The sequence below is a fragment of the Anas acuta genome, chromosome 2 (genome assembly GCF_963932015.1).
Source record: "Anas acuta chromosome 2, bAnaAcu1.1, whole genome shotgun sequence".
Taxonomy (NCBI): domain Eukaryota; kingdom Metazoa; phylum Chordata; class Aves; order Anseriformes; family Anatidae; genus Anas; species Anas acuta.
Window position 1 is genome coordinate 90,197,257 of NC_088980.1, and position 15,935 is coordinate 90,213,191.

Sequence of the window (15,935 nt, forward strand, 5' to 3'; positions counted from 1 at the left end):
ATCTTCCAAATCCACTAGCAAGTGTAACATCGCAACAGAGAAGTTCATTAATTCATATTATAAACAAACATTTGCATTACAACTGATTTTACTATGTCGATGAAAACGTACCAGTCACAAGAACATTACACGATCCTTTATGCAGGTGTACCTTAATTAATATATTTGATAGTGACAGATCTGAAGGTCTCACAACCCTGTCCTGCCATGAACTATGGATGCAAAAACCTCTAGACAAAAGAATGCTGAATCCCCAAACACTGAAAACTGATTCTAAAGGACAACAAAGTAAAGCCATTAGCAGGAGAATCATATTCAGGTCATTTCTCCTTCATTTATTTATTTTTTAACAGAAAGTAACTAACAGTGAATGTCACACATAGATCAAAAATTATACTCAGCATTAAAAATTGTTCTTAAACAGTAAAATAACTTTCTGTGATATTTTTTTTTTTAAACCAGCAGCACTCCTTTGGTTATATCACATTTACTGTAACATTTGATACTGAACTCTCCACCACTAAATTTGAACAATTTTTTTTTCCTCTGAACTAAACGTATTACTTACCGCCACACTTCACCACCACAATAATCTCTCTGCCCTCCAAAAGTCTCATCACGCTTCTATTTGGAGGTATCCAAAATGGCATACATAACCCCAAAGGTTAACTTTTGATTTCCACAGTGCATTTATCAAGGTGCCACAATATTATCTGTAAGCCATTTGTGTAATAGTTTATATGAAGAGCTCACTGAACAATTCAGAGGTTTGGTTTACTTACCTCTGGCACCACCATGTGGCAAATACAGGATTTATTCTCTTAAAGAAATAAGCTCTCTAATAGGCTTTCTAATAAATACTCCTGGTAAACAAAACAGAGAAAACGGTGCAAGAGCCAGCACCTAACTTTTAGGCTGAAGCTTAGTATGATAGAAAGCCACTGATGGTAAATACACAAACCGTTCCTCAGCATTATGGAGCCAGCTGGCATCTTACAAGCGATCAGCATAGTTGAAATGACATTCTAACCTTCTGCTATTAAATATAAATGCTTAACTATCTTCTAGAATAACTGATGGTACACTCATTGAAAATGTGATGTCAAAAGGTCCTAGAGTCAATCACACAGCTGTAATTGTGTGAAGATGAAATGAGTCAAGAGAAAAAGCCAAAAGGAGTTTTGTTATTAGAAAAATGTCAGCAGAAGAACAGAAATACTGCATAGTAAGACATTTCAAACACCTACGGGGAGCAGAAAGTGACCCAAAGACAAAAACTGAATTAAAAAAAAAAAAAAAAACACGTGAGGCAGAACAAGCAAGAAAATAAATGGAAGATCTAAAAACAAGACAAATACCAGGATCCCCAGGCTCTCATCACTGAACCAGTGCTACAAGTGTTCCACAGGCTGGTTTAATGTTTAGCTTTTAAATTCAAAATTCATTTTTCACCTTTTTATATTATGCAGTAAGTATTTTCTATACCTTAAATGCAACAATTTTAAAGAAGCATCTCATCTCATTCTACTGAAGTACAAATTACTTCAAAGAAAAATGGTACCAAGATATTACTAATAATCTAAATGCTATTTCATGTACTTCTTGTCTACCAGCGTGAGGAACCTGTGCAAAATTAACCCCTTTTTATTTACAGGTGTTTTGTTGTTGTTGTGGTTGTTGTTTTTGAAACATACTATAAGCATTTTCCTCAGTGTCTCAGAAGTTCTTACAGTCTCCTTAAACTTGGAAAGTCACAGGAAAACTTCCTTTACGTGCCTTCTCATTTTCTACTACAAAGTATTTTTAATACCAGCTCTCTTTTAACAGCCCAGGTTATCCTCATTTGCCTTCTCACACTTGGTAAGTGTGATCCAACAGTCTAAGTTTGTCTCTGTTTATCACTATATTTTTATATCTTATATTTTATATCTGTATTTTTATATTTTTATCATTACCTTTTCATAATATTTTTGATGATCTAGTTATATTCATCAGTTATATGCCCAAAAAAGCAACTACCTGTATACCCAGTGTTGCTGCTAAGACAACAGGAAACAAATATTCTCAAAATTAACTTATATTTTGGCTTGAATTTATTGCTCAGGTAGAGGATTTAAACTTAAGTACTGGCAGCAGCAGTGTTCACCCACTTCAGTTACAGATGTATGCTCTGGTCTAGATATCTCTGGCTCAAACTTAAAACCAACCTCTCATTGACACTTGCCTAAAAGCCAAACTATTGTGTCCACTTCTCTTTCCCACACGAGCAGATATGTCTAAACAGTGGTTATGCCCCTCCAAGACTTTGTGTCTTCAATAAATTAGGCCATTTAAGCTCCACTCCTAGCTAGTTTACTTGATTTTCTAACCCCTTTATCATTTGTATGACATATGACCACTCTACCATCACCATTTTCCAGGTTGCCCAGACACCAAAACTGGGGAGTTTCTTCTGCAGCAACTGCAATGGAATGAAACAAAGATCAAAACTCTCTCTTTTTAGCCTGTGTTCAGCTATTTGTATGCCCAACATCACCCTTTAGCTCCAGCTACAGTGTCACAGTCAAATGCACAGCAGCTTCTTTCACCATGCCTCTCAGAGCCTCTGTGACCTGTAAGCATATACAGCCCACACCAGAGCACAGGGAAAGAGTAAGCAGCTCCATGGGTACTTCAGCTGCTTCCTGAGGGCAACCCACAGCAATTAGGGAGAGAATAATTAGCTACGCTTTAATGTTAGATATATCAAAAAATGCTGAAAGCTAGAGTTTAAAGAAAATAGCTTAAAGATGAAAGAAATTGGGTAACTGTGTTTATGGAGGATGAAGAGAGAAAAGACTTTCACATTCATGGTAGCTCAAGCTTATTTCCAGAGTTCTTCCCTACCTACCCTCCAAAAAAGGGTTTTGCAAAAAAAGTGGCATTCAGCATTAAAATAACTTCTTCAGATAGCTTATCATAAATATTCCATTCTTTCTTGCTATTTAAGAGAACGGATACGTGTAGATGTGAAGTGGCAAAGCTAATTAACCTCAGAGCTTGAGTCAGAATCAAATTTCTCTTGTGACTTGTCCACGGAACCTAGCAACCCTTTCTCAATGGAAATTAAAACAGATGCATGAGCTGTATTTCAATATTGAGTAACAGCTAAAACATCCTCTATCTATAGGGACAAAAACACGAAAGACATCAAGAGGAAGAAAAACAAAGTACTCCAAACCCAAAGGTATTTGTACAATGTAAGGTGTGTCACTAAATTATTCCGGGTAACATACATACTAACGACAGTCAACAGACAAAGCAATTCTACAGCGACAGAGTTGTCCACTACATGGCAACAGACAGCACACATGAATCCCATTTGAAGCTACGATTCACCAAGAACATTGTTTGTCACATACTTGAACTCCGAACACTTCAAAATAAAGAGTCTTGAAAAAGTTTTAAATTTAAAGAACTCATATAAGCCTACAGGCCTTTCGTTCTACTTTACCCAAAGCCTAGGGCAACCCAAAATCATCTTTTAAAAAAGATTTCTAGTAATTGATTACTACCTGCAAAAGGCACTGGCAATAGCTGCACAATCCAGAAATTTAGCCAGATCTGGACAATGACAATGGCCCACACAAGCGTAACGAAGTAAACATCACTGGTTTTCTTTTTTTTAAGGAAAGATCCAATCTCAGGTCTTTGTCTGCTCCCAGAAGAGGATGAAGAGGAGAAAGATGAAGAAGCTTGTGGAGGCTGTTCACCTTCTGTTGCACCTAAAAGAAACAAAAGCAAACAAATTGGAAGTTATGACATTAAAGGTCACCACAGAACAGAATATACTTCCTTGAGACAACTTATTCTGCCCTTTTTTTTTTTTTTCTCCTTTGTAATTTCACTAGAAGAGAGGGACAGCTTGACACTAATCTGAACTTTGAAGAGCCACATTAGCTCTCCCACACCATGCTACACCATGCCAGGCAATGCAGGGAGCTGAGTAGAGATGCTATAGCCCCTAACAGGCCTTCTGTTGCTGCACATAGATTACAAAACCAAATGCACTTTAGCAAATAACCACAAAAACCTGAAAACCACAAAATAACTTTCACTTTCAGCAGGAAAGCAGAAATCTGTGTCTTAAAATAAATCTCAAATTTCTCTTCAAGGACTCAAACAGAAATCTTAAATTTGCTCAAAGCTCATTTAAACAAAACATAGTATACACTGAGGAGGATGCTCGTATCTTACAAACTTCTTACTACACTTCATTTTCTGAACACTACAAATACAGCGCTCACTGTGATCCTAAACTGTTTCTGTAACCTACTTTACAAACAAAAGCAATCACAGATTAGTGGCTAACAAATGCTGTCATTCATTCATAAATTAGTAAAGATTAAATTCAATCCAAAAAAACATGAGCTGATGGGTTAAAATCAAAGGCACTTAAGAATAAACAGCCAATAGTCATTTCAGGCAATAGTATTAATGTGCAAGTTAAAGTTCTCTATACAAGAACATACCAACTTTCTGTTTTTATTTTTATTTTTTTTTAACTTTTTAGTTGGTAAGTCTGCCTAGTATCAGGCTAGCATGGATGATTCCAAACCCATGTTCAGTCACTGCATGTACAACTCTCCCTGAGAACACCGTTATTAAATTTTACTCAGGCCGCATGCTCAGCTGCATGAGGAGAAATGCAGAAACTTTCCATGCACTACTACTTGAAACATATTTACGGCCATTGTGGAAGAATGGGAACACAGGAACAGCTGAAAAGCTACTGGGTGCTGAAGAATAGGAGGAAATTTGTATGCTGGTACACACTGCTGCAGGTAAGCAATGAACACTGGACCTGTGTCACATCAACACTTTCCTCTCGTGAAGAAAAACTGTTGTTGAAACTACTACTACATGCGTATCAAAAAATTCGCAGTTCACACATGCAATGTTAGCTGCAGTGTATCACTCAAGCTACTCCTAGACTAAAACGGGACAGCTAGAGTGTACAAAAGACAGATTTGTCATACGTGTACAGTAGTGGCAAGTGACAAATTCTGCAGCCTCACACACTGGATGAGCACTCTTCTTTTGTTGTAGAAAGCTGCACTGGTGTTCTACAAGTAAGGGGAACTATTTTTAGAGCTATGTAATTCCCAAACACACTAATACAATAATGCAGGTTTACTGATCCACCCAGTTGGACACTGAGACAATGAAAGAAACATCAGGTGGATGCTGGTAACATTTTTGGTGGAACTTCTGAATACTTCCAAAGGAATTACAGGAGGCAACCTGAAAGAAAGAACTCTGCAAGCAGCCAAATACAGCAGATGCTCCAGGTGGAGTGCTCCTAGGCAAATCAGCTGATGGAAGGAAGGCCAGCCCTATCATACTTGAACTACGCTTTGGATAAAATGACAGAAGTTAATTTTTCATAATGGGATAGAAAGTTACCTGTAAACAGAAGCTTTCCTAAAAGGATAGAAGTGTTTTTGTCAAAAGAAATAAAGGGGTCATACATTCCCCTGTACTTCACAGCCTATCCTTGAAGAAGCAAAAAAGCACACAAAGAAACAAACAAACAAAAAAAAGCACACAAACTAGAGAAACACAGAAAGTGTTTACTTGAAAGTAGAAGATCCATAACTGAGAATGCTCTCCATCTATTCAAGTTATTCAACACCTTTCTTATTACATTTTCCCTCAAAATGTAATACATATCAGAAGTAATATGACAAAAAGCAGAAACTCTAATGTCCACCAAAGGGAAGGAAATCCTAAAAGACAAAATTCAAAACAAATGAATTTAGGATGATGAAGCCTGTGCCTCAAGATTAAAATTACCTATTATTTTGTGCCCCAAAAGCATTTAGTAATGCAACCTTTATGAAAGAAAAAGAAATATTACTTCCTTTGGTAATGAAAAATGTTTATCAACAAATTTTTGCAATGAAGAAAACCTTAACTAAATAGCAGCAACAATAATGTTAAGAGTAGTACCAATGAAACTGACTCACTCTCTTACAGCTTCCCTATTAACATAAATCAGACTACACAGAATGCAAAACACAGATGGGAACTGGCAGGAAAAAAAGAAGGAGAAAAAAGAAAAAAAGAGACTATAAAAATCCTAGGGGATCCCAAGACGTGACATCTTTTTCAGAATTTAGTTCCACGATACTTGAAGCTGAACTACACCGGCGCTGCCAATGACCCAGTCTTCTTCCCGTGCCAAACACACGGACTCTTTAGCATCAGAAATGCCACTCAGGTGACCATATTGTAAGCCAGTTCACAGATTTGATTCGGTCCAAAAAACAAACAGCACAAACGAAATAAGCCACGTTTTGTTGGCAAGGTGAGCTCTGCAGATCAAGGTGTGAGTGCCTCATTAACACAAATGGAGAAGGACTATCAGAATCTCAACTTAAAGTAACTTCAATTCTATAAAATTTCACTAACTGTGGTCCATCGTGGCTTTGGAGATAAAACCCGAAAAGCACCTTTTTATCCTCAGAATGACGACAGTATGACAGTCTTTCCCAAATAGCTAATATAACAGCCAATAAAAAATTCTACCAAAATCAGAATATACAATACTGGGCAGGTGGGGAGGGAGAAGGTATGGAAACATTTTAGGATTTTGGTTTTCTATCATATTCAAAGCCAGCAAGACAACAATCTATCATTAAACTTCCCACTCCCAACACTAAAAAGCAGTATTCAACTACAAAATTAGGGAAACAAATAGTGCTCAGAAAAAAATAAAGAACTGTAAAATCACTACAGCTTGTTTTCCTTCCTGTTTTCTTCATGAACAAACGGAAGCACAAGAACAGTCAGTGCTTCATGTTTGTACTGTTCTGTGAATGAATTAATACAGTACATGTATATGCCTATCTCCTCCTACTTGCAGTTAACCAACCTTTACAATTACTGACATATATTTACAGTAGATATAAGGAAGACCCCATGAAGTCTTACAGATGGTACAAAAAATTTCCTATAGCTTATACTTCTCATAAAATAACCGTGTATTACACTACAAGTTCCAAAGCAGGACAACAAAACATCCAAAAATCATGACAGCGGACAAACAACAGAGTTATGTTTTCTTAACCCTGCGGGTAGAAACTTTTTGCTGTACAAGAACGATGTTTTATCACCATTCATATAGAAAATCCAAACCAAAGATCACCAAAGCAGACACTCATGACAGAATACAATGCTGCTTCCCAAGAGACTGTTGAGAAAGTATTTTAGCTATTGTTGAATGCAGACAGCAAACACTGTATTTTTTCTTTTCCTGTCGTGAAGGAAAACAAAAACAGAACTCACAACACAAGATTAAAAAATAATAAAAAAAAAAAAGGGTCATCTGCCTGAAGAAAGTAAGTCAAAAAAAGCACTCGCTGTAGAAGATACCTTTGTAAAGCTGATGTAGTTTTCTTTCAGCCAAGAAAGGTTACATCTTGAAATCACAAAAAGAAATTGTCTTTATGAGGAAAAGGGATTACAACTGGTGTGGAAGTTTAAAAAAAAAAAAAAAAAAAAAAAGCATAACCACTTATACAGCACACTTGTGGGAGACTGTCACTTGACCAGATGTCCAAAATGCAGCCAAAAAAAAAAACAACAAAACAACTAATTTCCAAGATAAGATACAGCAATATAAGAAAATTGTCACCATGATGCTCCATTCTCAAATTTCAGGACATATGTGTTCTGTATTTATTTTCATGATAGGCTTGTAAAACACAGAAACAAAGATAAGAAAAAAATAAGTTCCAAAGCCTGTTTTATATTTAAAAAAGAAGCACTGTTTCAAAACAGTTTACACTGACATATTTAAAATTTGGAAGTGTGTTTATGTTTCACCAAAAGATTTCTGAAGAGATTGTTCTACATCAACTGTTTTACACCTGATAGCTGAAGTAACTTTTTAGTTTCGTGCAAACTAGCCTTTAGGCAGAAGTTTCTAACGCTAGATGCTCAGAGCATCCTCTTTTGCACGCTCACTATGCTCCCTCCTTTTTATAGTTCACATGTTTCAGACAACATAAAGAACATCCTACCTTCAAGAAGAATGCACAGACACAGCCAATTTCAAGTTTAAGTTTTGGAAGTTCATATTCTGTCAAGTTGAATGACCTGCTTTGCTTGTCTACTTATAGGAAACCGATGAAACCTTTCAATTGCCAGAGATCCCCATAATAGCTTATTTTTTAGTATCCCACTCCATCAAAGGCCTACCCAGAAAAATGGTAATAAGGCTTAAAACCAGAGATGGACATGTAAACACCCTCTTTGTAGTTCTTTCAAGCCTTTTCTTACAGATTTCTAGTTCTGTTATTGCAACTGAACATACCATGACTCAAAGCTACATTCTCAAGTAAAGACTTTGAGCATTAGTTTAAAAGGAGAGCAAAGCTTTTTGTCACTGTGATGTACAGGAAAGTCATTCTGGCTGTTAACACTTGTGAAATCCAGTTATATCTTTTAACTCACAGCAAGTCAAAGAGAAGGGGGGGGGGGTGTAAATAAAATAAATAATAAATATTAGGGGGAAAAATGCCCTCATTTTGAAAAAAAAACGTCTTCTACATGTACAGAGAGCCACATGTTACAATTCTAAAGACAGCTCTTAGATAATAATAATTGCCTTAACATTGTTAAAAACAGATAAACCACTTTCATAAAGTATAAATGTGCTATTTTGGAAGGGATGAAGAGGAAGGGGACTCTTTTGAAATTTGTTCTTAATTCCCTCTAATTTCATGCCTTTAGAGAAAATTCAAATATTTTCTTACAGAGTATTCAGTCACCTGAGGGTTGTGAGGAACGTTCACTACTAGACTCATCTTCTGTCATTGAAATTGCCATGGCAATTGTTGAAGCAGCAATGGAAATCATCTGACCAGGAAGCTCTGCCCCTGTAAAAAAAATATGTGTGTATGTAAAATAAAGAAAGGCTCCAGTCTTAAAACGTTTTATTTGTCACTTGATATCCACTGGAGCTGCAGAAATAACAATAACAAGCATCAGAAATAGCAAGAGAGGAAAAATATTTTTCTCAAAGTCTAAACACAAACTGTGTTTTTAAGAAACTGATATATTCAATAATTTGTGGTTACTGTAAGAAGCTTGCTGGATGGAGCTGTCTCACTACTAAACCCATACTGCTCATTTATTTCAAAGTTAGCCTTCAATTCCAAATTTCCTGGGCTTTACGCTTGAAGCTACATATAGGATTCTCTAAAATTATTGAAATACATTCTAAACTTCATAGTTATGGGGGACTGGGCTTGAAAATGTGAGTAACTACTTTGTTATGGAAAACAGTCAATTGCAAAGATTTTCTGTGAAGAACCAAAGATTCATTTCAACATACATAAACCACTTTGAAACAAATGTACTAAAATCTTAGTTAATTCTGGAAACGTATATGATATTGAATTTACAGTAATACAGTCGAGATTCCCTCTCTTGACTTCACATATCTTTTGCCTCCAATAACAGAAAAAATAGTGACTCATTCCTTACCAGAAGACTCCTTTCCATTCTGCTGTTCATGCAACATGCCTACAGTCATCAGAACAACGATAACCAGGAACACAGGAATTCTCCAGGAACCTGCCACAGAAGCTGAAAGAGACGGTATTTTTATTAAATAAAATAATAATAATAAAAGATGGCATACACCATTGATGAACTCTGTACTCAGCGAAACTAAGAAAAGTGCCCCATCTACGAGAACAATCCAGGGAGAAATGAAAAAGTGTCAAAAGGCAAGCAGGTTTTCTTCATTCACAGCATCAAAGAATAGGAAAAACAGGCGACCAAGTTTCAGAATTAATAAAGCAAGTTGTAAAAATTTCTAACATCAGTGACTTTAAACTATGCTGATGATGTACCTTAGAAAATAATTTCAAAACAACACACAGCATTACATTAAGATATACACAAAGGAAAAACATTTTAGAAATCAAAGGCAAAACAAATCCCTCTCCAAATATGGATTTATTGTTAAATCTCTACGGAGGCATCAAGCACTGCTTTTCTTGGGTTTTGACTTTTCAGCTAGTACTTCCAGAAAATGAAAGACTGTCAAAATATAAGCAAAAGCAAAGCCACTCTGTGCAGCCTCAAACCTCAGGAAAGCGTCCCTCCCTGTGTGTTCAGAAGATTCCCTGAAACCTCCTGCTAAACCAAAGTTAATCATGAAGCATGCTCTGAAAACCTTCCATCATGATAGCTTTTTATTATTTATTTATTATTTGCCTAGCACTGCTAACATAAACTCTCGTATGATAATATAATCTGACACTGGTATATTAAATATGCAAAATTTATAGTAGTATAATCTTATATTTAATACTATCAGATTATAGTAATCTTGTATTTGCATTAACATACTATACAGATCACACAGTAAATTTGTTTGAAATTGCTGGTATCAACATTCTTGTTGACTGCACTTGGTTGGTTGGGTTCTTGCTTTTTTTTTTTTGTTTTGTGTGTGTTTTTTTTTCCTCTTTTATTCCTACTGTTAAATGCATTTTACAGCTTGAGCCTTGGTTAATGACAAGTCTGAAAATATAAAATTAAAAAAAAAAAATCCCAACCTGTCCCTTCAGTAACAGGTCTGTTACTGCAAGAGCCAAATAAAAAGAAACCACAGCAACTGCACACTGGGCAGCAGGAGAGGAAGGCACAAGCTGCTCAGCTCCTTGATGCTCTTCTCATTCCTTACTCCAAGGCTCTCTACCGGCCACGTGCAGCCAGTTACTGAGCAAAGAAAACCAGCATCTTGACTGAGGCTCTATCGAGGGATTTAGAGAAAAAGCAAGAATAGCTTTGATTTCAAGACAACTGAATCACTATGAACACATTAGAAAAATAGCTCGTTGTTACTCACCTAGGTGAAAGAGCAGCATGATCCAGACAGGAACGGAGACTGCTTTTAAGTAGCGCTCGGTGCTTATATTCCACTTGAATGAAACCATCAACAGGTAACCGAGCACCAAGGTCCATATCTTTAAGAGAAAGATACACACAGATAAATATTCATACTTGCAATACAGACACATTTCTGTGCGCACACACACATACCCCTAGCTGATACAGCGGGACTGATGTCAGGTTTTACTTCCCAAATGCAGGCTTCCAAAGGAAACCCCAAAGGAAGATTGTGCAGCTGAGACCAAGCAATTGCTCTGAACTTCCACTGGAAGGTCAGAGCCTAAATGAAAGGGGGCCACCAGATGCACCAGAGGGGCCTTCGGGAGACAGAGCCAGCAGAGCACCACTCCTCTTAGCAGGGCACACTTCCATCAAAGAAATAATCAAGTTTATACCAAAGATGGCCCTTAAGAAGCTCGACAAAAACTGCTGCTCCTCAGCAGTGCTGGTTCACGGAACAGTCCTGCCTTTAAAATGACTCGTGACACGCAATTTTATCAAAGATCATTTAACTGAAGTCAAAAAATGCTTCTGTGGTAGCAGATGAGATGTGGTCATTTGCTTTTGCTGCTTGTAACTGCTTTCTGCAAGCCTGCTCACCAGATAAATGACAACAGAGAATTCTAATTAGGACTAGAGATGAAGGACTTTAGCTTGGAAATGGTGAAAAGATGAAAGTGGAAACTGTAAGAGACAGCTAGAGATAGAAAGCTGCTACTCAGCAAAAGATGTGAAATAAAAAAGGTATAAAAATATTTTTTAGAAGAGTGGTTCATTACTGTAAAATTCTTATCTATATAAATATAGATATACAAATAATAATATTTCTGATGTTTGTAAATGGTCTGAAGGAAATCTGAACTACACAGAGCTCAGCAGCCAAGCACTGATAGAGCCAGGTAACTTCAGCAGGAGCACTCAGGCACTTAAGGTAATTCAAAAATCACTTCAGAAATGCGAGCAAACACATGCCCTTTTTATAAAATCTTTCACATTAAAGCTGGTCAGTGCAACTTCCCACTGTCACTTACCTGTACTCACAAAGCAATGTAATGCTTCTGGCCAAATACAGACTCCAGACTAAAGCCTAAAACTAATAAAACTCAGACATTTAGATTAAACTCAAAAAACAAATCAATTTTGACCTCGAGTGCATCACAGCATGCCTTTCACAGCACAGGTTCATAACATATCCCCTCAGAAGGTGCACTGCAGTGCAGTTTTAGGCAACTCAGCATGAAGGTGCTGCCCTACTCCCTACTATCAGCAACACAGCATCTGTGTATCAGGCATATTCCAGCATTAAGACAATTTTTCTCTTTGGCTTTAACGATAAATTGCAAAACACTGACACTGAGTTCATAAATTAGATCTTCTGGTTAAAATACACCACATGTAGGAGCCTAACAAGGCATAAGCCTATGTTTCACAGCCAGCTGAAAGCAACTGACAAAGCAGATTCACCTCAATGGACAGTGGATTTTATTGGACAGTGGATTTTATCCCTTGCTAACTTGGCAACAGCCTTTTCTTTTTTTTTAACCCTTCAAATGCATGTTATATAGCCCTTCACACTGTTTTTTTCTGAATAGTTTCCAAAGGTTCTGGCCACGTAAGAGTGAAATTGTTAACAGCCTCTTCACCTCTGTGTTATTACACGACCATCTCAACAACAGCCACCATGGAAATGAACAATCAAAGATACTGCCTACTTTCATCAAAATTAAGCTTTTCTAATTTAAGCTTAATTATTGCACTAAACCTAGAGTAAGTACAAAATCCACGCTAAACCACAATACATATAAATGTATCTGTATACAGCTAACCAGGTGACTAATGCACACACTTTGGATACTGCAGAATCCATCTGCTATCACAATTTCTTATTTACCAAGCTGAAGTCAGTCCCAGATACCTAACTTTCCCCATTTACTCTGAGATTTTAAATGCCTATCCAATCCCAATCATACTTACAGGTATGCACAACTCCCATATATCAGAATTGTAGGATGGTTTAATCCCGTAAGCTTTCCTTCTTCTATCCCTCACTTATCCTCACTGACTGAACAGACAGCAAAGACCTCACTCCTCGCATCTCCTTTGCGTTTTGTAGCACCTCTTGCAAATTTAAAAATATATTATTTTGCCTTTAGACATATTAAAAATAAATAAGCAAGTTGCATACTTCCCTGAATAAGTAACTGTAAGACTGCACTGCAAGTTCTCAGGGTTCATCATCCACTGCTGGGTTACAGCAGTAAATTTAAAAGACCAGGTCTAGAGATGTCTATGCAAGTCTGAGGGGCTTCAGTTCCTTTTAAACTGCCTAATGGAGGAAAAATTACACCACCAAAAAAAAAGTTGCAGCTTTTATGTTAAGATCAAGCATCTGCTTCAGTGTTTTGATTTCCCTTTTAAATTTTACTGCTGGAACATCTAAGATTTATCAGCATGGCTGTTTCAACGTTACCAGAAGTCTGCTTCCAGTTGTAGTTAAAGCTGGGAGAACGTGAAAATCTGCGAAATGCTTTGGCATCATTTTTCAATGAGAATGAGCTCTCCTCTCTCTTCCTCCTCAGCTCTTGACACCGGTTATGTCGATGAGTAAAACCTTTTATTTGCACAGCTCCCCCTTCCTGTCAGCAAGTTACTCTCTACGGGAGAGGCTTCAGAGCTGAGCTCATTCAGCAGCTCGCTGCTGCTGATCTCGGAGGCAGCTCCCCTCTCTCCCTTCTCTCTCTTCTTTCTGCACACCAGCCTTCACGTCTGCCCAGGCAGCTCAAGCTTCCTCAGCTGAAAGAAAACTACTCAGAAAAAAAGTTTATAATCTAATTCAGCTATAGCTGAGCATCCCCCAGTTAACAAACTTCCTAAATACTGCATGGAAACTGTCCCATCATAAACACAGCAGTGAAGATCGAGGAGAATGAAGAACAGCTACTTCTGATATCTGCCCTGCCAACCTCCCAAACATTTCCACGTTTTAAATGGCATGTTTCAACTCTTCCTTCTTCTAGTTTTCTACCCTCTGCCTTTGGTGTCTCTAAAATTTGTGGGTTTTGTTTGTTTGTTTTTTGTTGTTGTTTTGTTGTTGTTGTTTGTTTTGTTTTTTGTTGTTGTTGTTGTTGTTCTTTTTTTGTTGTTTTGTTTAGTTTTTTGTTTTCCCCCCCTTTTTTTTTAAATGGAGTTATTTAAAGCAGCTTGAGGAAGCTCTGGATCCAATTCAATTCAAACGTTTTCCTATTTCCAGTTTGCTTCAGGGCTACGACAGAACAAAAAAATCCTCACCACTTCCCTCCCTGCAACATTTAAAAATGAAATTTTAATTTAGAAGTTAACGATTTTCATGAGTTTTTCTTAAAATAGATAATACTTGAAACATTCACTAGCAGCCTTAATCTCCGACAGCTGCCATGCAAAATCCATCGACTGCATAGCAGCTTCTGGTTCCCTCCCTGCTCCTTTATCAACCAGCTTTAAACAACAGAAAAGGGTAAGCAGAGGAAAGGGTCATTTATCCTTCCCTGTACAGCTTCTTATTGCAGAAACCCATTTCCTCCAATAATATTTCCATTAAAAAAAACACACACAACCCTTTGGCATGTGATTATCACTTACTTTGAAAATCAGATTATGGACCATCAGAGCAAGAGGACATTTCCAAGCTGCCTCAAGCACACACCTATCTAGGCAGCACACAAATAAATCCCTACAAAAAAAGGGACTTCCTCATTTTAGTATTCTGCAGTCAGCAGCTGTCACACACACACCCAGGAGTCTTCTCAGCCAACTCCACGTGTGTTTTGCAAAGTTTTAAGACGGTGCTACACTGAGTGAAGCTGGTTGAAGAAGAGATCTTGTGACAGCAGCTCGTTATTTCTACCTCCTCGTCCTCGCTGGAAAAGGAATGAACCTACAGCAAAAGCTGAGCAGAACAGCGTGGACTTGTGAACTGAAGACATGCTAGGCTTTAAATGCATAGCTAAAACTACAAACATCCCAGCATCTTCTTTATCCGTACATTTGAAAATGCTTTTCTAATCAAGAAAAGAGATAATAAGATGGCAAGTAAGGAATTACAGAAACATTGTTTTTATTCCAGTTTTCAGAAGCAAAATTAATTTCATGTGGCTTTACTGTATATTGCACAGGACGCAAGAGGGAAAGTTCAGCAGAATGAAGAAGTGTCACTGCCCTTCATTTTACACGAAGCTAATTTTTGTCAAAAAAAATTGTCTCTTTTTTGAAGAGACAAAAAATCATGAACTTACGATTGAAATCTTGGTGCAGGCAAGAACTGACCTTCAAAACCAACACTGTCACACATGGGTTAAAAGTATTTTCAATGTCTTCTGCAACCCTTCCTAGGCTGTGAATTTAAGGAAATCCATTACATTAAGATATCCAGAAAACTGCAGCTCTGAATACTAAGATGTCCCTGCATTTCATTTTTCCTGTCTTAATACAAAGGTTACTTAGGGGAATCTCTGTTAATAAAAAGCTACTCCGAAATCAAATGTTCAAGATCCACTTGTGAGAAGAGTGCATCGAATCCTCTCCCTGCAGACACAGCAGTGCTCCTTCGATGTGCTTCATGTTGCCACTTGCACAAGAGACGTCTCCTCAACCTAAGAGACTTCTTCGCCTTCTTGTTTTGTTTCACAGAGCACAGCTAAAATCTTGCTGGACAGATCCCTACCAATCATTCCTTCCAGAGGTGGTAGAAAAATAAGTATCATTGTGTCTAAATAATACATATATATGAAAATAGCAAAAAATAACCAACTTTATGTAGCTTTTATCATTAGGCTCAAGACTAGTGTCAGTTTGGTGCCTGGGGCTGCACCTCAGGCATGTAAATTAAAAAAAAAAATAAAATTCATTACCCTTTTCAAAAGGCATCTCAAGGCAGGCTCTCCCAAAGCTGAGGGGAGTGTGGAAGGGAAAAAAGAAAACAAAACAAAACACTTCAAACATCCTCT

At 37.3% G+C, this 15,935-nt stretch overlaps 1 protein-coding gene across 5 annotated transcripts in view; it reads right to left on the reverse strand.

Annotated features, from left to right (window-relative positions):
* The window catches only part of TMEM245 (transmembrane protein 245), an 86,098-nt gene that overhangs the window by 65,207 nt on the left and 4,956 nt on the right, over window positions 1-15,935 (reverse strand). For 4 of the 5 annotated variants that reach the window (XM_068671138.1, XM_068671135.1, XM_068671134.1 and 1 more), the window contains exons 2-6: window positions 10,910-11,027; window positions 9,535-9,636; window positions 8,817-8,924; window positions 5,019-5,105; window positions 3,555-3,764 (exon numbers count right to left, since the gene is read on the reverse strand). In XM_068671138.1, the coding sequence (XP_068527239.1) occupies window positions 3,555-3,764; window positions 5,019-5,105; window positions 8,817-8,924; window positions 9,535-9,636; window positions 10,910-11,027 (625 nt within the window). The remainder of the gene's footprint in view (window positions 1-3,554; window positions 3,765-5,018; window positions 5,106-8,816; window positions 8,925-9,534; window positions 9,637-10,909; window positions 11,028-15,935) is intronic. The other variant, XM_068671136.1, reaches the window with a different exon arrangement.